The sequence below is a fragment of the Pongo abelii genome, chromosome 1 (assembly GCF_028885655.2).
Source record: "Pongo abelii isolate AG06213 chromosome 1, NHGRI_mPonAbe1-v2.0_pri, whole genome shotgun sequence".
Taxonomy (NCBI): Eukaryota; Metazoa; Chordata; class Mammalia; order Primates; family Hominidae; genus Pongo; species Pongo abelii.
The window spans coordinates 95,128,711-95,155,498 of record NC_071985.2 but is presented as its reverse complement, the minus strand read 5'-3'; the positions used below and the strand labels follow the sequence as shown (position 1 = coordinate 95,155,498).

The following is a 26,788-nucleotide window of genomic DNA, read 5'->3' as shown; positions in this document are numbered from 1 at the left end:
AGACATTTTATTTTATTTTATCATCAACTCTGGCCTATAGACCCTTGTCTAAATTTGATATTTAAACATTTTCAGGCCAGGAATGGTGGCTCACACCGGTACTCTCAGCATTTTGGGAGGCTGAGTTGGGAGGCTGAGGTGGAAGGATCACTTGAGGCCAGGAGTTCGAGACTAGCCTGGGCAACGTACTGAGACCCTGTCTCAACAAAAAATAAAAATTAGCCCAGTGTGGTTTCCTGTACCCGTAGTCCTATCTACTCAGGAGGTTGAGGTGGGTGGATTGCTTGAGCCATGGAGTTTGAGGCTGCAGTGAGCTATGATCACGCCACTGCATTCCAGCCTGGATGACAGAGCAAGACCCTGTCTCTAGAAAAATAATAAAATTTAAAAAAAGTAAAAAATTTTAAACTCTCAGCTATATTTGATATCACAATTCTTTAAAATCCTGCCTACACTATTTCTATAATATACTTTGATTAACTTTCAATTACTTGCAACTCCATTAAATTTAACTGTGGAGGTCCTCAATACAGAGTACTTGTTATTTACCTTTTATACTTACTTTCCCACTGGGAACATGTTTATTCTCATAGTCTCAATTATCATCAGTATGTAAGTGACTTCTAAATATTCATACCAATCTTCAGTTTTATCTGAAAATTACCAAAACGAAAAATGACCCCTTCCTTTTCTCCAACCTTTAAATGCTATAGTTTTTAAAAACTCTCTAGTCTAAGCGTTTTTCCTGTCTCACTCTCTATTCTCTCTTTAGCAATTCTTTTAACTATCATCTATATTCTGATGACTACTGAATTTCTATTTTCTGAATAGGCCTTTCTTCTAATTGTCTACTTTTGCATGTTTCACAGGTTTCTCAAACTCATATTCACATCTCATTTCATTTTCGTTCCCTTCAACCTAGCTCCTCCATCCAGATTCCCTACATCAGTGAATGATACCATAAAGCTATCAGTATGTATACTGACCATCAATCATGTGGCAGGACGTTGGTTATCCAAGCTCAGGCCACATCATTTATTCTTGCTCCTTCACCCTCCCCACAAATCATAAAATTCTGTCTTCTGTTAGTTTAAACTCTTGAACCTGTCCACTTTCCTTTCTTCTACTACGGCCACCAAGACTAAGATAATGTTATCTCCCTGCCCTGAAGCAACAGTGTAATTCCTTGTGGGGCTATTAAAATATGTACATTAATCTCTTGATGCTTTCCCTATCAAGTTGTAGTCTAGTCCCTCTCTGCTGCCACTAAAGGCTTGCCTTAGCAAAGAAATTCAATAGAAGAATGTGATGATTTCCAATGTAAGGTTGGAAAAAAAAAAGGTTGGAAAAAAATGTTGGGTTGGAAAAAAAAAAGGTCTCTCTCTCTCTCTATCTCCGCCCCCAACCCCCACCCCGGCCCCGCCACAAGCCCTTGGATTCAAGCTTCCAAGCTGTAAGGAAGCCCAAGCAATGAGCTGGCATACTGGCCAATAGATCCTGCTGAGGTCATAGCCAACAACCAGTATCAACCACCAGATATTTGAATAAAGAATCCTTTTTTTTTTTTTTTTTGAGACGGAGTCTTGCTCTGTTGCCCAGGGTGGAATGCAGTGGCATGAACTCGGCTCACTGCAAGCTCCACCTCCCAGGTTCACACCATTCTCCTGCCTAAGCCTCCTGAGTAGCTGGGACTACAGACGCCCACCATCACACCTGGCTAATTTATTTTTTAGTAGAGACGGGGTTTCACCATGTTAGCCAGGATGGTCTTGATCTCCTGACCTCATGATCTGCCCGCCTTGGCCTCCCAAAGTGCTGGGATTACAGGCATGAGCCACTGTGCCCAGCCTTTTTTTTTTTTTTTTGGAGACAGGGTCTCACTATGTTAACCAGGCTGAGGTCTAGTGGCACAATCTCAGTCACTGCAACCGCCACCTCCCAGGCTCAAGCGACCCTCCCACCTCAGCCTCCTGAGTAGCTGGGACTACAGGCATGCACCACCATGCCCAGCTACTTTTTTGCATTTTTTGTAGAGACGGAGTTTTGCCGTGTTGCCTAGGCTGGTCTCAAACTCTTGAGCTCAAATGATCCGACCACCTCAGCTTCCCAAAGTGTTGGGATTACAGGTATGAGCCGCCTGCCTGGCCAAACAAGGAATATTTTGAGATGACTTTACCTCACCACCATGTGGTTACAACCAAAGGAAGGGAATCCTGAGAAACTGTGAGATGATAACTGATTATTATTGTTTCATGACAGTAAGTTCAAGGTGCTTTGTTCCGCAGCAATGGACAATTGAAACATTGTTCTTCCTGCTTCTACTTTCATCCTCCAACTCATTCTTTAGACAGCAGCCTGAGTGATCTTTAAAAAAAAACACAAAGGCCCGGCAAGATGGCTTACGCCTGTAATCCCAGCACTTTGGGAGGCTGAGGTGGGCAGATCAGGTCAGGAGTTTGAAACCAGCCTGGCCAACATAGTGAAGTCCCGTCTCTACTAAAAATACAAAAATTAGCCGGGTGTGGTGGCAGGCGCCTGTAATCCCAGCTACTTGTGAGGCTGAGGCAGAATTGCTTGAACCTGGGAGGCAGAGGTTGCAGTGAGCCAGTGAGCCGAGATCGTGCTATTGCACTCCAGCCTGGGCGACAAGAGCAAGACTCCGTCTCAAAAAAAAAAAAAAAAAAATCAAAAAAAAAAAAAAACCTCACAAATTTTATCAGGTTTCAGCTTCTGCTTACAACTCTTAAAAAGGCTCTTACCACATAAAACAACTTCAAAATTATTATTACCTCTTCTTCCAGCCTCAATCTCATATTATCTTAGACCCTTAATTCTAGTAATAATAAACTTCAGTTCCTTAAACTCATCATGTTTTTTCTTGATTCAAGGCCTTTGAGTCTGCCTTTCTCTCTACCTGGAACAATCTTTCTCCACAAATTCATCTGCTTAATGACTATTCATTCTTTACTTTACAGTGAGGAGGACATAATTTCCTGAAAGGTTATTTACCTGACCAGGAAGCACCCTCCTCATTCTTAATTTAGATCCCCTATTAAGAATTATCATAATACTTTCTCCTTTCCTAACACTAATCACACTTCAAATTAGTGGTTTAATGTATGTAATTCTCAAACAATGTTTGGTCCATTAACGTGGTTGACTATATTCATCAAAATCACTTTTTATCTCCAATGACCAGGACATAATTCATCAACACATAGTTGAAGAATGAATCCTGGGATCAAAATCTTGGAATTATTTTTATCTCCTCTATCCCTTCATCAACTACTCAGAGCTACCAATGCATTTAATCCATGAATATCAGTTTAAAAGAGAATCCTACAATGGGTACACACTTTTGAAGCCTCCTTCCTGGGCCATTCACCTAGAGCTATTAATACCTCACACTTCATTTTTGAATTGTTCCTATCTTCACAAATTCTGGCCTGCCAATTTATGTTTCTTGTTAGTCTAGGACACGATGCTGCACACTATATTTTAGATGTGACTTATTTTCAAAATTAACTTCACTGTGGTAAGGTACCACATAAAATTCAATGCATGTTTTTTATATATACATTTTTGAGTTTTGAAAAATTTACCATGTAGCCATCATCATAACCAATATATAGAACATTTCTGTCACCCTAAAAAGTTATTGTGTGTCCTTTCCAAGAAAATAAATTGCCTGTCATCCACAGCCTCAGAGAAGAAACAACTGATCTGCTTCCTATTATATATTGTTTGCTTTTCTAGAAGTTCATATACATGAAAAGATAGAATATGTATTTTATTGTATGGCTTCATTCACACAGCATAAATCTGAGAGTCATTCACATTGCCACATTTCTTTTTACTGTTCCTTTTTACTATTCACATATTTCTTTTTACAACTGAATTATATGAATATACCATAATTTCTTTACATATTCACCTGGAAATCTGCGTTGTTTCCAGTTTTTAGCCATAAAGAAAAAATATCCTATGAACATGTGTGCACATGACATTTTGTTTAAACATATTTTCATTTCTCTTGGGTCAATACCTAATACTGGAATTACTAAATCTTTTTTTTTTTTTTTGCAACAGAGTCTAGCTCCGTCACTCAGGCTGGAGTGCAGTGGCGTGATCTTGGCTCACTGCAATCTCTGCCTCCCGGGTTCAAGTGATTCTCCTGCCTCAGTCTCCTGAGTAGCTGGGACTACAGGCACCTGCCACCACGCCTGGTTAATTTTTGTTTTTAGTAGAGATAGAATTTCACCATGTTGGCCAGGCTGGTCTCGAATTCCTGACCTCAAATGATCCACCTGCCTTGGCCTCCCAAAGTCCTGGGATTACAGGTGTGAGCCACTGCAACCTGCCTAGAATTACTAAATCAACTAAATGTATGTTTAAGAAATTTTTACAAAGTGATTGTTCTATTTTATAGTCCCATCATCAATGACTGAGTTAAAGATCCTATACATCCTCACCAAGACTTGGTATTATGCCGTCTTTTACATTTTAATCATTCTAATGGGTGTGTTCTCATTTATAAATTTAATTTGCATTTCCCTGATGTTAAGCATATTTTCTTTTCTCTTTTTCGAGACGGAGTCTCGCTGTCGCCCAGCCTGGAGTGCAGTGGCGCGATCTCGGCTCACTGCAGGCTCCGCCCCCTGGGTTCACGCCATTCTCCTACCTCAGCCTCCAGAGTAGCTGGGACTACAGGCGCCTGCCACCTCGCCCAGCTAATTTTTTGTATTTTTAGTAGAGACGGGGTTTCACCGTGTTAGCCAGGATGGTCTCGATCTCCTGACCTCGTGATCTGCCCACCTCAGCCTCCCAAAGTGCTAGGATTACAGGCGTGAGCCACCGCGCCCGGCAATTGAGCATATTTTCATGAGCTTATTGGCAATTCATATGCATTCTTTTGAGAAAATTCTATTCAGATCTTTTGCCGATTATTTTTATTGGGTTCTTTCATTTTTTGGCTTACATTTTCATTTTCTTAAATAATGTTTTCTGTTTGTTTTCTGAGATGAAGTCTCGCTTTATCACCCAGGCCGGAGTACAGTGGTGTGATCTTGGCTCACTGCAACCTCCACCTCCTGGGGTTCACGGGATTCCTGAGGAGCTGAGATTACAGGTGCCTGCCACCACGCCCAGCTAATTTTTGTATTTTTAGCAGAGATGGGGTTTCACCATGTTGGCCAGGGTGGTTTTGAACTCCTGACCTCAAGTAATCCACCTGCCTCAGCCTTCTGAAGTGCTAGGATGACAGGCATAAGCCACCACAACCAGCCTTGTTTGTTCTTTAAAGGGACGGAGTCTGGCTCTGTTGTCCAAGCTGGAGTGCGATAGCAGAATCACAGCTCACTGCAGCAGCATCGACCTCCTAGGCTCAAGGGATTCTCACACGTCAGCATCCCACGTAACTGGGACTACAGGCATGAGACAGGACACCTGGCTAATTTTTCTTTTCTTTTTTTTTTTTTTTAGAGACAGGGTCTCACTATGCTGCCCAGGCTGGTTTCCAGCTCCTGGGCTCAAGTGATTGTCCGGCCACATCCTCCCTAACTGTTTTTTTTCATAAAGACAGAGTACTGCTTCAATGACTCTGTAGCCTCAGCCTCCCAAAGTGTTGGGCTTACAGGCATGAGCCACCAGGCACAAGTCTAGCCTTAAATAATGTTTTTTTGAAAAGCAAAAGTCTTAAAGTTTGATAAAGTCAAAATTTTTTAAATGGTCCTTGCTTTTTATACTATTTAAGAAATCTCTGACCACCCCCCAAGGTCTTAAAGATTTTTTCCTATTCTTCTAAAAGTTTTATTATTTCCGAAATTTCATAGGGGTATATGATCTTTTTTGATTTAAATTTTTCATGTGGTATGAAACAAGGTCAGTGATCTTTTTATTCCATAAGGATATCCAGTAGTTACAGCACCATTTGTTGAAAAGACTATCCTTGTCCCATTGAAATAGTCACATTTGTCAAAAATCAATTGAAAGTTAGCGGAGTTTCACTCTTGTTGCCCAGGCTGGAGTGCAATGGCGTGATCGCTGCTCACTGCAACCTCCACCTCCCGGGTTCAAGCAATTCTCCTGCCTCAGCCTCCTGAGTAGTTGGGATTACACTCACCCACCACCATGCCCGGCTAATGTTTTGTATTTTTAGTAGAGATGGGGTTTTGCCATGTTGGCCAGGCTGGTCTTGAACTCCTGACCTCAGGTGATCTGCCCACCTCAGCATTCCAAAGTGCTGAGATTACAGGGGTGAGCCACTACACCTGATCTAAATTTCAATTTTTAATAATTAAAAAAAAAATAAGACACGAAGTGTCTATGTTGCCCAGGCTGGTCTTTAACTTCTGGGCTCAAGTGATCCTCCTGCAGTGGCCTCCGAAAGTGCTGCGATTATAAGTGTGAGCCACCACGCCTGGCCTCTATATAAATTTTAGAATCAGTCTGCCAGTTTACATTAAAATCCTGTTGCAACTGTATTGAGTCCACTGACTGTATAGAGTGATCTGGAGAAAGGTGACATCTCAACAATAATGAGTCTTTCAAAAATGCCTCTGACATATCTCTCCCACTTATTCTTCAATTTTTCTCAAAAAGACTTTGTATTTTTTTAATTTTAATTTTTTGTGATTTTAGTGAGTACATAGATGTGTATGTGTGTGTGTATATTTTTTATTTTTTATTTTTTCCCTAAGGGACAGGGTCTCACTGTTACCCACACTGGTCTGAATCTCCTGGCCCCAAATGATCTTCCTGCCTCATTCCCCCATGTTGCTAGGACTACAGGCATGAACCACTGGGCCTACACTGTACATTTTTTTTTTTTTTTTGGTATTTTTAGTAGAGACGGGGTTTCACCATGTTGGCCAGGCTGGTCTTGAACTCCTGACCTCAAATGATCCATCTGCCTTGGCCTCCCAAACTGCTGGGATTACAGGCGTGAGCCACCGCACCCAGCCACTGTACTTTTTATTATACAGATCCCGTACATGTTTTTCTAAATTTATCATTAAGACTTTAATGGCTTTTAATACAACTGTAAATAGTATTATTTATATTTCAATTAATTAATTAATTTTTTTTTTTTTGAGACAAGGTCTTGCTCTCATCCAGGCTGGAGTGCAGTGGCATGAACTTGGTTCACTGCAACCTCCACCTCCCGGGTTCAAGCAATTCTCATGTCTCAGCCTCCCGAGTAGCTGAGACTACAGGTGTGCACCACCATGCCCAGCTAATCTTTGTAATTTTTGTAGAGATGGGGTTTCGCCATGTTGCCTAGACTGGTCTGGAACTTCTGGGCTCAAGCGATCCACACACTTCTGTCTCCCAAAGTGCTGGTAATACAGGTGTGAGCCACCATGCCTGGCTACATTTCAGTTTCTAATTGTTCACTGTATATAGAAATACAATGATTTCTATATGTTGAGCTTAAACACACAGAAATTGTATTGTTAAACTCATTTATTAAGTTCCAGCAACTTTTTAACAAATTCCTTGGGAATTTTTTGCAAATTGTATTATCTCTGAATAAGACATTAAGACTTCCCTATAATGCTGAATAGAAGTAGTGGACATCTACACCTTTTCCCCAGTCTTAGGGAGGAAGCTTTCAGTCTTTCACCATTAAGTGTTAGGTTAGCTATAGGTTTTTCTGCAAACACCCTGTAATGGGTTGAGCAAATTCTATTCTAGTCTTATTTTCTAAGAGCTTTTTTTTAAAAATCATGAATGGATGTCAGATTTTGTCAAATATGTTCCCTTAATCTACTAAGACAATTGGGTGATTTTTCTCATGTATTGTTTTTCTTAAAAAATATTAATTTATTAATTGATTTGAGACTGGGTTATACGACTGGCTAATTTGGTAGAGATGGGGTTTCACCATGTTGCCAAGGCTGGTCTTGAACTCCTGAGCTCAGGCAATCCACATGCCTCAGGCTCCCAAAGTGACAGGATTACAGGCATGAACCACCACACTCAGCCTTGTTACTGCCTGTCTTTTGGGTATAAACCATTTTACCTGGGGTGAGATGGTGTATCATTGTAGTTTTGATTTGCATTCCTCTGATAATCAATGATGTTGAGTACCTATGCCTGTTGCCATTTGTAACATCTTCTTTTGAGAAATATCTCTTCAGTCTTTTGCCCATTTTTTAAACGGATTATTAGACTTTTACCTATAGAGTGGTTTGAATTTATATATTCTGGTTATGAATACTCTGTTAGATGTGTAGTTTGCAAATATTTTCTCCCATTCTGTGGGTTGTCTCTTCACTTTATTGATTGTATACTTTGCTGTGCAGAAGCTTTTTTACTTGATCACATTTATCCATATTTGTTTGGCTGCCTGTGCCTGTGGGGTATTGCTCATAAATTTTTGTTCAGATCAATATCCGGGAGAGTTTTCCCAATGTTCTCTTATAGTAGTTTCATACTTTTGAGACCTTAGATTTAAGCCTTTCATCCATTTTGATTTCAGTTTTTCTATGTGCTGAAGAGACACGGGTCAAGTTTTTCTTTTGCATATGAATATCCAGTATTCCCAGCACTATTTATTGAAGAGACGTTATGCTCTTGGGACCTTTGTCAAAAATAAGTTCATTGAAGGTGTGTGGATTTGTTTCTGGGTTCTCTCTCCTATTCCACTGGTCTATGTGTCTATTTTTATGCTAGTACCATGCTGTTTTGGTTATTATAGCTCTGTAGCATAATTGAAGTCAGGTAAAGTTATTTCTCCCTTTCAGCTTAGAAATAGCTTTGGCTATTCTGGGCTAATTTTTTTTTTTTCTTCGTTTTGTTGTTGGTGGTGGTGTTGTTTTGAGATGGGTCTTGCCAAGGTGCTCAGACTAGCCTCAAACTCCTCGGCTTAAGCAGTCTATTCCCTGCCTCAGTCACCCAGGTAGCTAAGACTTCAGGCACAGGGGTGCCACACCACCCAACTTTCACTTTCTTCTTTTTTGAGACGGAGACTCGCTCTGTCGCCCAGGCTGGAGTGCAATGGTGCTATCTCAGCTCACTGCAACCTCTGCCTCCCAGTTCAAGCAATTCTCCTGCCTCAGACTCCTAAGTAGCTGGGATTACACGTGCGCGTGACCACGCCCAGCTAATTTTTGTATTTTTTTAGTAGAGACTGGGTTTCACCATATTGGTCAGGCTGGTCTCAAACTCCTGACCTCGTGATCTGCCTGCCTCAGCCTCCCAAAGTGCTGGGATTACAGGCGTGAGCAACTGCGCCCAGCCTACTATCTTCTTTCTAATGCAGGTTTTACTTGCTCTTTTTTCAGCTTCCTAAAGGTGAGAACTGACTTAGATAGATCTTTGGTGTTTAATAATCGCAGCTACAAATATTCTTAGATTATCCCACAAATTTCTATGTGTGTGTGTTTTTTTTTTAACGGCGTCACACTTTGTTGCCAGGCTGGAGTGCAGTGGCACGATTTCGGCTTACTGCAACCTCCACCTCCCGAGTTCAAGTGATTCTCCTGCTTCAGCCTCCCAAGCAGCCAGGACTACAGGCATGCGCCACCACGCCCAGCTAATTTTTTTGTATTTTTAGCAGAGATGGGGTTTCGCCATGTTGGCCAGGATAGTCTCGAATTCTTGACCTCGTGATCCCTCGCCTCGGCCTCCCAAAGTGCTGGGATTACAGGCATGAGCCACCACGCCCGGCCCTATGTGTCTTTCATTTTTATTCATTTCAAAGTATTTTCTGATTTCATTTTTGGGGATTCATCTTTTACTTATGAATTATTTAGAAGTGTGTTATTTAATTTCTACATATTTAGAGAATTTCGTAACTTGTATTACTGAATTCTAATTTAATTCTATTGTGGTCTGAAAATATATTCTGCATGAGTTTAATCTTTTAAAACGTATCAAGACATTTGATTATCCAGAACAGGATGGTATCTTGGTATAATTTCACAAGCACTTCAAAAGAATATGAGAAAAATGTGGTTTTTTTTTTTGTTTTTTTTTGAGACAGAGTCTCGCTCTGTCACCCAGGCTCCAGTGCAGTGGCGCAATCTTGGCTCACTGGCCAGCTCTGCCTCCCGGGTTCACGCCATTCTCCTGCATCAGCCTCCTGAGTAGCTGGGACTACAGGCACCCGCCACCATGCCCGGCTACTTTTTTGTATTTTTAGTAGAGACGGGGTTTCGCCGTGTTAGCCAGGATGGTCTCGATCTCCTGACCTCGTGATCCACCCGTCTCAGCCTCCCAAAGTGCTGGGATTACAGGTGTGAGCCACTGCGCCCAGCCGAGAAAAATGTGTTTTATATTTTCCCATTGGTTGACAATTTCTGGCACTCTTTACTACTTTGGTAGATACATGTTTCTATCTACTATGTTTTCTTTCTATCTGAAGAACGTCCTTTAGTGTTTCTGCTACTGTAGGTCTACTGGCAACAAATTCTTTAAACTTTTCTTTTTCTGATAATGTTTATCTTGCCTCCATTTTTGAAAGATATTTTTGCTGGTTAAAGAATTTTAAGTTGAGAGATTTTTTTTTTTCCTTTCCACATTTAAAGACATCATTCCATTGTGTTTTGGCTTGTAAAATTTCTGACAATATGTCTGCTGATAGTTGTTACTGTGTTCCTCTGTATATGTTTGTATGTATGTGTTTTTAATTTTGTTTCTGCTGGTTAAAGATTTTCTCTTTACAATCGTTTTCCAGAAATTTGGTAATAATGTCCTTTAATTTGTCTATGTATGCTGTCAGTGTGTTTATCCCATATGGGATTCGTAGAGTTTCATGGATCTGTGGGATATAGTTTTAATGAAAGTGTGAAAGAAATATTAAACATTATTTCTTCAACTGCTATTCCCAATTTGTTCTTTATGAGACTCTATCCCATGTATATTAGCCCTCTTGATATTGTACCAGAGGTCACTAAAGTTTAATTCATTTTTTTGGTCACTCTTTTATTCCACTCTGTACTTCATTTTGGATAACTTTTATTTGTATTTCTCCAAGTTTAGTAATCTTTTCTTCTGTAGGATCTAATCTACTGTTACATCATTTAGTGAAATTTTCATTTCAGATATTGTATTTTTCATCCATAGAAGTTGCATTTGATTTTTTTAAAGAGACGAAGTCTCCATATGTTGTCCAGGCTGCAGAACAGTGGCTGTTCACAGGTGCAATTATAGTACACTACATCCTTGAACTCCTAGCCTCAAACTATCCTCTCTCCTCAGCTTCCAGAGTAACTGGGACTACAGGCACACGCCACGATGCCTGGCGGATTTTTTAATATCTTTCGTTTCTATCCTATGTTCACATTTTCCTTTAAATTATCAAAAATAGCTCTTTTAGTATACTTCTCTATTAATTATACCCCATGTTATTTCTGTGGCAGTTCCTACTGATTTTTCTTCTGCTGAATCATATTTTCTTGCTTCTTGGCAAGTCTATTAATTTTTTTAGGATGCTAGATAGTTTAATGTTACATTAAGTGTTTGGATTTTGTCTTCCTTTAAAAAATGTTGAAGTTGAAAAAACTGGAACATTTGTACACTGTTGATGGAAATGTAAAATGGTACACCATTGTGGAAAACAGTAGGACAATCCATCAAAAAATTAAAAATAGAATTACCATATAATCGAGGAATTCCACTTCTGGGTATATACCAAAAAGAACTGAAAGCAGGGTCTGGAAGAGGTATCTGTTCACCATTGCTCATAGCAGTATTATTCACAAACGGCCAAGGTTGGTAGCAACCCAAGTAACCATTTATAAACAAATAACAATAAACAAAATGTGGTAAAACATACAAAGGAATATTATTCAGCCTTAAAAGGGAAGGCAATTCTGACACATGCTAAAAAATGGATAAACCCTGTCTGGGCACGGTGGCTTACACCTGTAATCCCAGCACTTTGGGAGGCCGAGGCGGGCGGATCACCTGAGATCAGGAGTCTGAGACCAGCCTGACCAGCAAGAAGAAACCCTATCTCTACTAAAAATACAAAATTAGCTGGGCATGGTGGTGCATGCGTGTAATCCCAGCTACTCGGGAGGCTAAGGCAGTAGAATCACATGAACCCAGGAGGTAGAGGTTGCAGTGAGCTGAGATCTCTCCATTGCACTGCAGCCTGGGCACCAAGAGCGAAACTCCACCTCAAAAAAAAAAAAAAAAAAAAAGAAATAAAAATAAATAAAAAATAAACCCTGAGGACCTTATGCTAAGTTAAGTAAGCCAGTCACAAAAAAACAAACACCGTATGGTTCCACTTTAGTGGGTGATTGCCAGGGACTGAAGGGACAGGGGAATATGAAGTTCTTATTTAACGGATATAGAGTTTCAGTTTTGCAAGATGAAAAAATTATGGAGATTGGTTGCACAATAATGTAAATGTACTTAACACTAGTGAATTAACTGTACACTTAGAAATGGGGAGTCTAGGCAGACGCGGTGGCTCACGCCCGTAATCACAGCACTTTGGGAGGCCAAGGCCGGTGGATCATCTGAGGTCAGGAGTTCAAGACCAGCCTAGCCAGCATGGCAAAACCCCAACTCTACTAAAAATACAAAAATTAGCTGGTGTGGTGGTGGACACCTGTAATCCCAGTTACTTGGAGGCTGAGGCAGGAGAATCACTTGAACTTGGGATCCAGCCTGGGCGACAGGAGGGAGACTGTGAAAAAAAAAGAAAAGAAAAGAAATGGAGAGTCTAGCTCCGTCTCCTAGGCTGGAGTGCACTGGCATGATCTCAGCTCACGGCAGCCTCCGCCTCCCAAGTTCATACGATTCTCCTGCCTCAGCCTCCTGCGTAGCTGGGACTACAGGCATGCGTCACCATGGCCGGCTAATTTTTATATTTTTAGTAGAGATGGGGTTTCACCATGTTGGCCAGACTAGTCTTGAACTCCTGACCTCAGGTGATCCGCCTGCCTCGGCCTCCCAAAGTGCTGGGATTACAGACGTGAGCCATTGCACATGGCTTTAGAAATGGTTAAGATGGTAAATTTTTTTTTTTTTTTTTTTTTTTGAGATGGTCTCACTCTGTCACCCAGGCTAGAATGCAGTGGCGTGATCTTGGCTCACTGCAACCTCCACCTCCTGGGTTCAAGCGATTCTCGTGCCTCAGCCTCCCGAGTAACTGGGATTACAGGCACCCACCATCACGCCTGGCTAGTTTTTGTATTTTTAGTAGAGATGGGGTTTTGCCATGTTGGCCAGGCTGGTCTCCAACTCCGGACCTCAGGTGATCTGCCCACCCCGGCCGCCCAAAGTGCTGGGATTACAGGCGTGACCGACTGTGTCCTGCCAGTAAATTTTATATTGTCTGTATTTTGCCACAATGTAAAAAAAAATTTTGTTTGTTTTTTCACAATTAAAATGTTTTTAAATGTTGAACTTTGTTTTAAAAATCAGTTATTTGTAGAACAGTTTGACAGTTTGATTCCTTGAATCCTGTTTTAAATCATTACTAGGGTCTAGTGTAATCTTCATTCCAGAGATACTTTAGCCCTGCTAAGGTGTAACCTTTTTTTTTTTTTTTTCTTTTTGAGACAGGGTCTTGCTCTGTTGCCCAGGCTGGAGTGCAGTGGCGCAATCTTGGGTTTACAACCTCTGCCTCCTGGGTTCAAGCAATTCTCCTGCCTCAGCCTCCCAAGTAGCTGGGACTACAGGTGTGTGTGACGTCTGGCTAATTTTTATGTGTTTTTAGTAAAGATGGGGTTTTGCCATGTTGGCCAGGCTGCCCTCAAACTCCTGGCCTCAAGTGATCTACCCGTCTTGGTCTCCTAATGTGCTGGGACAACAGGTGTTAGCCACCACGTCTGACCAAGATGTAATCTTTATGGGGGCCTTCATAATTGTCCCCAAGGACTCTACAGTTGGTAGTGAGAGTTCAAATGTCTCATGCCACATGTAAACCTTAGGAATTTTTCATATACAACTCCCTAGTTTTTCTTAGGCCATTTTTTTGGAGTTTTACTCTATGCAAGGAGGGCCTAGTAGTCAGCAAAGATATAAGACTACTCATCACATGTGGCTAAACAGGCCAGGCACAGTGGCTCAGGCCTGAAATCCCAGCACTTTTGGGGGCCGAGGCAGGCAGATCATCTGTGGTTAGGAGTTCAAGATCAGCCTGGCTAACATGGCAAAACCCTGTCCCTACTAAAAATACAAAACTTAGCCAGGCGTGGTAGCACACACCTATAGTCCCAGCTACTGTGGAGGTTGAGTCAGGAGAATCACTTGAACCCGGGAGGCGGAGGCTGCAGTGAGCCATGATCATGCAACTACACTCCAGTCTGGGTGACAGAGCAAGACTCCATCCCATAAAACAGAAAAAAATGTGGCTAAACGCCTTTGCAATCTTTTTTTATGCTTTACCACTATACCCTGTCTTCCTTGTATATGACCTAATTCTCATTCCATACCCTCATAATAATGGCAGGAGGGCCAACAGTAGCAACAGTAACAACAGAAGTTACCATTTATGGCTGGGTGCAGTAGCTCATGCCTCTAATCGCAGCACTTTGGGAAGCCAGGCAGGTGGATCACCTGAGGTCAGGAGTTCAAGACCAGCCTGGCCAACATAGTGAAACCCCATCTCTACTAAAAATATAAAAATTAGCTGGTGTGGCGGTGCACATCTGCAGTCCCAGCTACTCGGGAGGCTGAGGCAGGAGAATCACTTGAACTCAGGAGGCGGAGGATGCAGTAAGCTGAGATTGCACCATTGCACTGTAGCCTGGGCAACAGAGGGAGACTGCGTGTCAAAAAAAAAAAAAAAAAAAAAAAAGGCCAGGCTCAGTGGCTCACGCCTGTAATCCCAGCACTTTGGGAGGCTGAGGCGGGCAGATCATGAGGTCAGGAGATCCAGACCATCCTGGCTAACGCGGTGAAACCCCGTCTCTACTAAAAATACAAAAAGAAATTAGCGGGGTGTGGTGGCAGGCGCCCGTAGTCCCAGCTACTTGGGAGACTGAGGCAGGAGAATGGCATGAAGCTGGGAGGTGGAGCTTGCAGTGAGCCGAGATCGCGCCACTGCACTCCAGCCTGAGCGACGGAGCAAGACTCCGTCTCAAAAAAAGAGAGAAGTTACTATTTACTCAAAAACTAATTCAGTGATAAGAATTTCCTATCCACTTACTCTAATTCCCACTAGTCTGCAAGATAAATAGTAGTAGCCTCATGTTACAGATAAGAAAGCCATGGGTTGAATGGTTTATGTAACTTCCACAAGGTTACACAATATTGCTAAATGTGAATCAACTAGATCAAAGTCAAAAGTACATAGTTTTCCCATTATATCAAAATGCCTTCTCCTCTTCTCCCACTTACCTCTTTAGTCATGGCATATGTATGATGTCTTTTAAACCTCAATACAAAGTTTATGGAAGCATTTTCTGATTAACTTTCCATCATTTCAGCATTCAGTTATGTGTAGAAAAATACTATACAGGTCAGGAGTGGTGGCTCACGCCTGTAATCCCAGCACTTTCGGAGTCCGAGGTGGGCGGATTACTTGAGGTCAGGAGTTCGAGACCAGCCTGGCCAACATGGTGAAACCCCGTCTCTACTAAAAATACAAAAATTAGCTGAGCGTGGTGGCACATGCCTATAATCCCAGCTACAAGAGAGGGTGAGGCAGGAGAACTGCATGAACCTGGGAGGTGGAGGTTGCAGTGAGCCGAGATCGTGACACTGCACTCCAGCCTGGGTGACAAGAGTGAGACTCTGTCAAAAATAATAAGTAAATAAATTAATTTATGTAAAATCACTAGCATATTTTATTGTTGCTGTCAAGATAAACTGATCTTAACATAAGTTCCTTGGTATTATGGAATGTCTCTTATAGTCTTTTGGCTTAATATTAATACAGTAGTTGAATTTGGTAGCCTGAATATAGTAGTTGCTCATTAATAAAATTATAAAAGAACTACCTCTCTCATCAATGTAACAATATTTGCAAACCAGCTATAAAAAGATGAAATGATTCTGTGAAACACTATTGAAGGGATTTATGTTCTCTAGAATGTGAAAATTACCATGGATTTGTGTCCTAATTATAAAAATCTTCAGTTATGTCAAATATCTGAGAAATGAGCAGACAGACATAAATATCTTAAAAGCTACAAATATTAAAAAAAAGACCTCTAAGATAGATGTAAACTTTAACAGAGTATTTGCAAATACTCATTTCAGAAATGAAAATAGTTATCCTCATATTATGTCCTAAAGACCTAATGAGATATTAAAAACCTCCAGGAAAGGCTTAGATTTTACTCATCAATAATAATTTTGTTACTATGGGCTCCCGATATGCATAATAAAGACTACAGATTTCAGTAAAATCATATACTGTTAGTATATTATCCCTTTGGATTTATCTCAAAAACAGGGAATTTAGTTCAAGGATGGGCCTTGAGGCATCTTATCCAAAATGCAAATTGCTTTTTGTTTCTACAGTTGTTTACATACCTCAGTTTACTAAACAGATGGTTTCTAGAGGTATGGTATTCCTTTGATTATACCTAGAAGGTTAGGACATGATTCTGGTTTACTTCTTTGCCTTTAAATTGCAAAATAAAGGCTGTCATTCCCTGTGTTGCTACAATATATGAGAAAGCTAGGTCAACCAAAATTGTGAATACAGTGATTTTGAAAGCTCAGGTTTATATTTAATGGCAATTCTCTGGAGTATTTGCATTTGGCTCTGCAATGCAACTGGGAACACTACAAACCTATGACAAATTTTATTTTAACTTTTTTCTGGGTCTGACAAACAATATAAATCTGTAGGAGAGGCAGAGAATTAGTAAGAGCTTCTCTGGTCAGGAACTCCTTTTTCTTCCTCCTTCCAAAGCCAAAACTAAAACAAGAAACTGTCCTTTTCTATGATAGGTTTATTTCTATTTTCCCGTACACTGTTAAGTGTCACCTTTTGGGGGTTCCAACTTTATGCATGGAAATCTGATGTGGTTTTCTGTTCTACTAGAGTCCTAGGCTCTGTCTTTTGTCTCTTGCAGCTGGATGTGTTCCAATTACCAGACTCCCAGCCACCAGGGATCAAGCAGATGTCAAGCAGCTCTAACGCTCTTTATCTCTGTTGAATTGAACTTTCTGAAGTTTCTGGTTTCCTACTTAGTTACTTCAAAGTTCAGTCATACTGTAAGAAATGTTGTCCATGTATTTTTAGGTTTTAGATAACAAGGTGTTTGGTTGCTCTGCACACCTAATCTACTACATTGCTGGAAATAAAGAGCTCTAATTTATTTCAATGCCACTTGAATTTTAAGTCTCCTTTCCCACTTTCAAGCTCCAAACTTTCACATTCTCCGACTATTTTTTCTTATTTTCTCAATCATTTGACACTTTCTGATCGAACTCTTCTTGATCTCTTTGTGACATCTAATGTTGACTAATCTGTTCCATTCTGAAGTCTTGTTTAGGCTTCTGTGACATATACAGTTTGATGTTTCATATTTAAGTCTCCTTCACTAAACATCTTTTCTTTCACTTCCCTCCAAAATGCTCAAGTTTCTTAGGTCTCCGTCCCCATCACCTCACTTAACACATTCTCCCTGGGTGATCTCTTTCACTGCCAAATTCAAGTTCATATATATACTGGTAGATCTCTACCACAGATGTCTCTCAAAGTATAAACCGCTGCTTCTAACGGTCAATATCTCTACCTAAATAGGCCAAAGACAGTCCAAATTTAATATATCCAAATCTGAAGCCCTTATCTACTCTGTCTGCATGCATTTGTCACACTCCATTCTTCATATTGTAATGTTGTAGCATTTCTTAACATACACATATGATAGACTATATTATTACTTATAAATATTTGCTATCCACCCCCCACCGCCAAAAGGATTATACTTTCTAATCCCATTGACACAAGACTTAACCACATGACTTGCTTTGGCACTGAAACTGAGAAGTAACATTTAATGCAGAAATTTTAATAGCCAGTTAGTGCTTTACTATGGCCCTTTCCCCTCTGCCAGAAGACAAGCAACATTCAAGGTACAGGTTCTCTGTTAGTCGGGGTCCTAGAGGGAAGGCAACATGGAGTGGACTCTTGATGGTCACACAGCATGAACAAAAAATAAGCCTTTGTTGTTTTAAGCCACTGAGATTTGGTGATCATTTTTTAACACTGCAAGACCTATCCTATTCTTACTGATAGAGCATATCAAATAATTTATCTTCCTTGTTAGAAATTGTTCAGTAGCTCCCAACTGCATGTACAATGAAGTTCCAACTCCTCTGAATGAAAAAAACATACCATATATGATACAGTCCCCATTATTACTTTTACAACCTCCTTTTCCAACCACCATCATCACCACTTATGTACATTAGTCATATCCAACAATGGGTTATTCTTCAAAAACACTATGCTATTTCATGGTTTTGTGCCTTTCTTCGAAAGTGCTGTTGTTACTGTGCTAAATACATTATTACCGTTTATGTTGTCCCACTTGCCTACTTAAGTAAATTCAATATATAGTAGTGTGCGTGACTTATTCAGTGATATCTTCTTCAGTCATTTCAAGTGGTTAGTGCTTGAATTTCTCTGTGTCATAGCATTTTGTACACTGCTCTGTTACAGAATTTAATACATTGCTTTTCAGTGAATATGTCTGAATTATTGAGGGCAGTAATTTAATCTTACTCGTATTTGTATTCCCAGTGCTCACTACTCACAGTAACCCCCAACAGAAATCTAATTCAATGAACAGAATAGTCTCATTGCAAAAGAAACATTATGAATTTAGATATTCTTTCTTTTGTTTACAAAAGTAAAATATTTTGGTGATTTTCAACATTGATATGTCCCTTATCAAAATCTCATTCATTTGTTCAGGGGTTGATGAACTTTTTCTGTAAAAGGCCAGAGAGTAAATATTTTAGGCTTTTGAGGACATATGTAATGCTTACCTCATATTATTATTCATCTTTTTCCCCCAAGCCTTTAAAAACCGAAAAATAATTCTTAGCTTCAGGGCTACACAAAAACAGGCCTTGGACTGCATTTGGCCCATAGGCTGAGTTTCCTTACCCTGGTCTAGGTAAACATCAGAGAAATTAAGTCACTTCTTGTTAAGAGTACAAAAGTCTCTCCATGGTAGTATAAAAACAAAGCACCAAGAGAGACACAACTATCACTTGCTGCCAAGCAGACAACTGGACTAACAAAGAGCTTCTAAAGATAATCATCAACTAAATTCAACAAATACCATATTGATACAATTTGAAAGGCCTTCTACTTCTTCAAAGACCTAGAGATAGAAAGGCAGGAGATAATGTCATTTCTTTGTTTAAGTTTCCACAAATTCCAACTGTGTTTAAGGCTCTACATCACTAGTTCTCTACTACGTTTCCAGCCTCATATTTAAAAACCATCTTTGGCTGGGCGCAGTGGCTCACGCCTGTAATCCCAGCACTTTCGGAGGCTGAGGCGGGTAGATCACCTGAGGTCAGGAGTTCGAGACCAGCCTGGCCAACATGGCGAATTTTAGTCTCTACTAAAAATACAAAAATATTAGCCGGGTATCGTGGTGGGCACCTGTAATTCCAGCTACTCAGGAGGCTGAGGCAAGAGAATCACTTGAACCCAGGAGTCAGTGGTTGCAGTGAGCCGAGATTGCACCACTGTACTCCAGCCTGGGCAACAGAGTGGGACTCATCTCAAAACCAACCAACCAACCAACCGTCTTTAGTCTGACCACACTGGCTTTTTTATTTATTTTCCTGAACACTCTAAATTCTCTTTAATATATTCCTCACTATCTGGAATTATCTGTCACTCTCCATCTCTCTCAGTAAAATTAATACATTAAAAAAAATTATTTCTTACTCTTCAACCATCAGGAAAAGGCAGAAAACAGGTGTAAATCATTCTCTTTTTTTTTTTTTGGTAAACACACAAACTATCCATAAAAAGAAAATTGGAAGCATACCCTAAATTTCTGTATAAATTATACAAATATGGTGTATGTATTAACAGGTTGTAAATATATAAACATTAGCGATTTAGAAGTTTAAAAATAACTATTAATAGAGGTTCTCCTCACGAACTCTTAATTATTTTGCATATCCCTAGAGATTTCTGAATGCTACTTTGGAAATTACTAGTTTACTAAACAATTTTTTTTTTCAGACGGAGTCTCACTCTGTCGCCCAGGCTGGAAAGCAGTGGAGTGATCTCTGCTCACTGCAACCTCCGCCTCCCAGGTTCAAGAGATTCTCCTGCCTCAGCCTCCCAAGTAGCTGGGATTACAGGCACACGCCACCATGCCTGGCTAGTTTTTGTATTTTTAGTACAGATGGGGTTTCACCATGTTGAACAGGGTGGTCTCGAACTCCTGATCTCAGGTGATCCACCCACCTCAGCCTCCCAAAGTGCTGAGATTACAGGCGTGAGCCACCGCACCCGGCCTTAAGCAATCTTATATATATCTAAATCTTTATTAAATAGCTACAATCCACATTCCCCTATTATTCCCAACACATACTTTTACTTTAATTCAGCTTTGTAAAGCGGAAGACTACTATATTGTTTCAATGTACATTACTGATTCTCATATACCAAGTCTACTGTTTCAACTCCTTTGAATGGAAAAAAAAAATACCATATATGATACAGTCCCCATTATTTTTTCTATAATATTGTAACTCCTTATTCACAAATAACAAATGGGAAACTATCTTGAAAATCTGGTAAAACAAATAGCACTAGCCTGTTGAAGAAGTACTCTCAGATGAAGACCTTTTCCGGGTAGGGCTACAATTTGTGCTCTCTGATGGCCGCTGGGAGGGTTTATCAGAGGTTGGCTGGGAGCCTGGAGAAAGAGAAAAAGATAGAAATCATAGGAAAATCCAAGTTTAAAAATAATGTGAAACCATCTTTTGTTAGAACTTGTTACAGTTTAGTTGCTGCCACCGTCATCTCCGGTAATAATATGACTAGTAACCTGATATTAGGAGGAAAATAAGCAGAGGACAAACCACACTATATGTTGTTGTCAGAATTTCACAGATCTTATATACATAAGTTCTCCTGTTACATTACCAGAGGAAAAACTAATTTTAATGGAAGAATAAACAATATACGATTTAGTTTTCATGCGTTACTAGCCTAAAACATTATTTAAAATATTGATACAAATTACTAACAATATTTTAACCAAATCTTTTATGGATTATTGATTAAAATTCATCATATAAACTGACAAAATTTACAATGTAATTTATTAAAAAGTTGATGTGAGGGCCTGGCGCAGTGGCTCACGCCTGTAATCCCAGTACTCTGGGAGGCCGAGGTGGGCGGATCACAAGGTCAAGAGTTTGAGACCAGCCTGGCCAACATGGTGAAACCGCCTCTACTAAGAATACAAAAAGTAGACAGGCATGGTGGCACATGCCTGTAATCCCAGCTACTCAAGAGGCTGAGGCAGGAGAATAGCTTGAACCTGGGAGGCAGAGGTTTACAGTGAGCTGAGATCACGTCATTGCACTGCAGCCTGGGCAACAGAGCAAGACTCTATCTCAAAAAAAAAGAAAGTAAAGGCTCAAACCTTAAACCCACACATCCTATCCAATTCACAAAAATTATTTTCAGATTCTATGTTTTTCTTCCTTTTGCTAATTCTAGAAAAACTGGTAATTAATTTATCCATGAAATACAGTAAGTTTCTTTTAAAGCTATACACTTAAGGATCCTTGGCTATACACATAAAGCTTATGAAGACGAAGAAGCTCAATTTCCTTTCAAAAACTTTCATGCTTTTAGCAAAACCCCAAATCTATAGAGCATAATACGTCTCTTGCTCAAAAGAAAAGTATGTTGTTGATGTAAGATTATTTTCCTGAATAAAATATACTTGATTCTTATATTGGATTTCTTATAATCTAAAATGCCAGCTATTAAGAGTTGGTAATGAATGTCTACCTCACGTTTATCAAAAAACTAGTAATCTGAAAGGCTTACTGATGGGAAAAAATTACAAATAAAAAAACTTATGTGTAACTGGAGCCGCAAAAGGTACAATAAATCAAAAAGTTGAAGATTTTCAAGATCTGCCTCTAAATGAAAGTTAACTCCTAAAAGAAAATGTGATTAATTCTCTAAGGACAACTTAGGGTCAGAAGAACTGAATGGAGCTAAGTTGCTGTTCCCTTAGCTCCTAAGGGAAAGAGCTCTAGCATAGTACCAAGCATATAAACTATACTCACTTAATAAGTGTTAGTTTATGACTGAGAGAAAAGACTTTACATAAAAAGTGCTCTTAGGGCTGGGCGCAGTGGCTCATGCCTATAATCCCAGCAATTTGGGAGGCTGGGAGAAAGAGAAAGAGACCATGAGCCTTGTTTCAATTAAGTAGTATCTTAAATCACATTGCTGTAAATAGTCTTTTAGCAGACTATGGGAAGTACTGCTCAGGTGAGATGTAAGACTATATGCTGTCATTCAAGAGTAACACGTTAAATTTTTTTTTAGAAAATTGATGTGATAGTACATCCTACTTCTGAAACACAATGATGACTGATGTAGACCTACTGAAGAAGAGACTGTTTATTGTTGAATCTTAACAACAGATACAAGACGGATTTTTAAATCTGACAGTATAATAAATCCCCCTCGAGTGTGGCTCAGATGAGAGATTTCCACTAAATAACTGAATGTCACAATGAAACATCTAAGAAATAAAAAGCCCAGGCATCAGTGAAGACATAACTTTAAGTATTAATACTGAAAACTTAATATACAGACAGATACATATTTCCTACCCAACACATAGTCAAGACAGAAGACAATAGTGGCCTATTGCCTGAGATAATAGTCAACTCTTATCACCATTCCTGATCATGGATTAAGTACTAAGAAAAGAGGGATTTGAAGGCTTTTTTTTTTTTTTTTTTTTGGGAGACGGACTCTGTCTCCCAGGCTGGAGAGCAGTGGTGCAATCTTGGCTCACTGAAACCTCTGCCTCCCGGATTCAAGTGTTTCTCTTGCCTCAGCCTCCTGAGTAGCTGGGATTACAGGCATGGGCCACCATGCCCAGCTAATTTTTTGTATTTTTAGTAGAGACGGGGTTCCATCATGTTGGCCAGGCTGGTGTCAAACTCCTTATCTCAAGTCATCCGCCCGCCTCAGCCTCCCAAATTGCTGGGATTATAGGCATGAGCCACTGCGCCCAGCCCTAAGAGCACTTTTTATGTAAAGTCTTTTCTCTCAGTCATAAACTAACACTTATTAAGTGAGTATAGTTTATATGCTTGGTACTATGCTAGATATTGTGAAGGTGGGGGAAGAAGTCTACAAACGGTGTAATGGTCTCTGCCCTCAAGGAGCTTACTAATCATCGTGTATATCATCATGCACTACATTTTAGGTGGCACTTGTGCCATCCATTCTTGAGCTCCATCTTCAGTTCTTAGGCTATTTGGTAGTGTTTCCTGAATTTCTTGGTCATCTTCAAGAAATTCTCGATGAAGGCTTCAACTGTACCTTTGATCGTCAGGATATCCTGAGAATCACCCTGCCTGGCCTCACCCACCTCAGGGTAAAAAGAGGGTACAGGCACTTTCTTCAAAGCTCCTTCTTTTGGTGATATCTGGAGCTTCAGAGGCAGTAGGAGATGGAATGGGGGTCAGATCCATGGAGATCATTATTGGCAGCATTATTGGCAGCAATTCCTGAGAAACTGCAACAATTGAGAGATGGCTTACTTAGCTCACTTAGCTTCTAAGCCATTTTTCATTTCCTGAAAGTAACGGAAGCCAGCAGCCTATTCTTAGGATTTAATAGGAGATTTGAATAAAATTTTATTCAGGAAGGTTCTCATTTTTCATTTTTAAAAGTTTGGATTCCCTGTTCATACAGAGCAGAGCTATTCTTAACAATATTTCATATTTAAAAAGAATAAAGTTGTATCCTTGAGATACAGATCTCTATCGCTTGGTAATCATCAGCTCTAGCATCTTATTTCACTTAAAAGCACTGCTCACAGTGGCAGTAAGAAGATGAGGATAACTGAAAAAACATTACTTAAAGATATAAAGCAACCAAGTTTAAGACTGGAAAGTGATGCTATCACTTATGTAAAAGAAATAGCAACCAGTTAAAAGATGTTCAAAGTATGTTAAAATTAGCCTAACAGTAGGAATCATATGAAATCTGCAAACATTATCTGTAACATTGCCAGAAATACACTGTTTTATAAATGCCAATTTGCAGTTGGGCTTCCAGGAAGAACCAGATAATGCCCAGAGAACTAGTATGTCCAATTCAACAGAGACCAATATATATTTATGTGTCCAACCCTAAAACATAATGCAGAGCAGTCGAGTGTGATATGGTGTTCAGTACATGGACTATGGAGTAAAGCATCCTTGGGTTTGACTCCTGGCTCTGCTACAAATTAAACTAGAGAGAATCTACAGAAGTAAATGTGCCCGGACTTTGGTTTAATAAAGCTAAGTTACAGCATTGTTGTGAGTCCCAAAATGAGATAATGTAATCCAAAAATAATTTTATAAAATTCAAAATGTTTTATAAATATTAGTGACTAGTATATATTAATTGAGTCCTTAGGTTTATTATGAAATTTTTACATAGGCAGGTGCGGGGGGCTCATGCCTGGAATACCAGCACTTTGCCAGGCCGAGGTAGCCAGGTTGCTTGAGTTCAGGAGTTCAATACTAGCCTGGGCAATATGGCGAAACTCAGTCTCCACACACAAAAAAATAAATATTAGCTGGGCATGGTGGTGCATACCCAGTAGTCCCAGTTACTTGGGAGGCTGAGGTGGGAAGATGGCTTGAGCCCAGGAGGTAGAGGCTTCAGCAAGCTGTGATCGCACCACTGCACTCCATCCTGGGCGACAGTGAGACCCTTGCCCTAATAATAATAATAATAATAATAACAGAAAGAAGAGCAGTGAGTTATACCCAGTAGGGAGCTAGAACTAACCTATTAATATCAAGCATTTACCTTAAACATAGAGTGAATCCAATTAAGAAGTACTACTCATATAGGCACCTCCAGGGCTGGTAGGTACTTGCAGGGTAGGAAAAAGTTACTCTGAGTGAATCTTCTAATTCACTGACTCTTCGCCATAGCTTTTGCAGAGTATGCCCAAGAGATGAGTCAGAACCCGAAGATATCTGGCTTTCTGCTCAGTTTTTTCCCAAGGGAGAAAGTAGTTTTTTTCTTCCCCTACTTAGCCCTTTTCCTTGCTGTCTCCATCATGTGACAAATGTTTGCTCATGTCTCAAGAGTGGCCATTTTAGATCTGCCTGGAAGGATGTGTGGAGGCTCCCCACTCCAGAGAGGACAAGAGGTTTATATGAATTCTAGTTCAAGAAAATCTGACACTTCCTCAAAGCATAAACACAAAGAACACAATTGTAGATATCAAAGAGTTCCCATCATTTTTCATTTCAAAATACTATAAAGCAGAATAAGTACTTCAGAGGTGAATAAAGACTACAAATAGGAATTCCTTAGTTCACAATATTACTGAGTAGACCACCACTGTGTGTCTCATCACTCAGATGATGACAACTTCAGAATATGTTTAGAAATTCTACACACATAAATGCAGGAAGTAGAAATTACAGGCAAGCTGAAAAAAAAAAAAAGTACCTAAATAAAATTGGATTTCAGAATAAATATAAGTAGATTATTAAGGGAAATACTTTTTCTTCAGTTGGAAATAAAGGCCCTCATGTAAACAAGGCAGACTACTAGTAAGGAGGAAGACAGAAAAAGAGAATATAAATTGGAATAATACAGAGAAAATTAAGAATTAAAAACCAAATTTGCAAATGTGAAGGAACCCTGGAAGTGATTTTAATTATAGACTCTCTGGATTTTATTTGACCAGTATTTGATGAACTTTTGAAGATAAAGACAGGATTTACAGAAACATTTTTGTGAATTTAAACAAGGGGGGAAAGGTAGAACTTTTACAGCAAAACTGTAAGATGAAATCAGGGATACAAACCGTCAGAAAGTTGAAAAAGTAAAAAAAGAACATAACTGGATCATAAAGAAATAAGATTATGAAAATCTTTATAATAAACACAAAATGAGCAGAAACCAAGAACCTGTTTTCAAATTGATTTGCCACAAAAAATCCTGATTGACATTTCCATTGGAGGAACTAAAACAAACCAAAGATATATAAGTACTGCTACTTTTACAGATCCCTGGGTGTGAAGACAGTAAAACAGGCAAAGATAGCAGAATAGATAAAATTCTCACTGATAATAGTGTCTGCAGTGGTGGAGGCATCCCAAAGAAATCATGAGAATAAAGATTCAACTAACTACTCATTGAAGCCCTGAGCATCCTAGCCTAGAAAAACAAGGAATTTCCCTGGTGCCAAATACAAATTAGCAAAAAAAATCCAGTGAACTAAATCAATGGTTGGACAAAACATATGTTTCTTTAGTCTAAGTTCACTATTAAAGCTTTTATAACTTAACATAGTATGAATTTTAGTCACACTCTGGAGATCAACACTAAAGACACAAGTAACTAAGAAATCATTTATATGAGTGGAATGTCTGATGTTTGCAATGCTAGAAATATCTTTGGGTGAATTATGGAAAAATAAATTAAGTATGCTAATTTGGAAGAATGCTATGCAGTAGTCAGTTCTAAGATATTATCGATTTTAAAATAATTTATTTTAAAAGTTTCTAACACTGAAATTGTTCCTTCCCACCAAAATTAAATTGTTACAAAAGTTTAGTTTTAAAAAAGATTCCTCTTCTTTCATTATTTATAAGTCAAAGC

The 26,788-nt window shown here is 39.5% G+C and overlaps 1 protein-coding gene across 6 annotated transcripts in view; it reads right to left on the bottom strand.

Moving 5' to 3' along the window:
* ASH1L (ASH1 like histone lysine methyltransferase) overlaps nucleotides 1-26,788 on the bottom strand; it is a 224,287-nt gene that overhangs the window by 98,492 nt on the left and 99,007 nt on the right. For all 6 annotated transcript variants that reach the window (XM_054545541.2, XM_054545561.2, NM_001372464.1 and 3 more), the window contains 1 exon segment: nucleotides 20,721-20,822. In XM_054545541.2, the coding sequence (XP_054401516.1) occupies nucleotides 20,721-20,822 (102 nt within the window).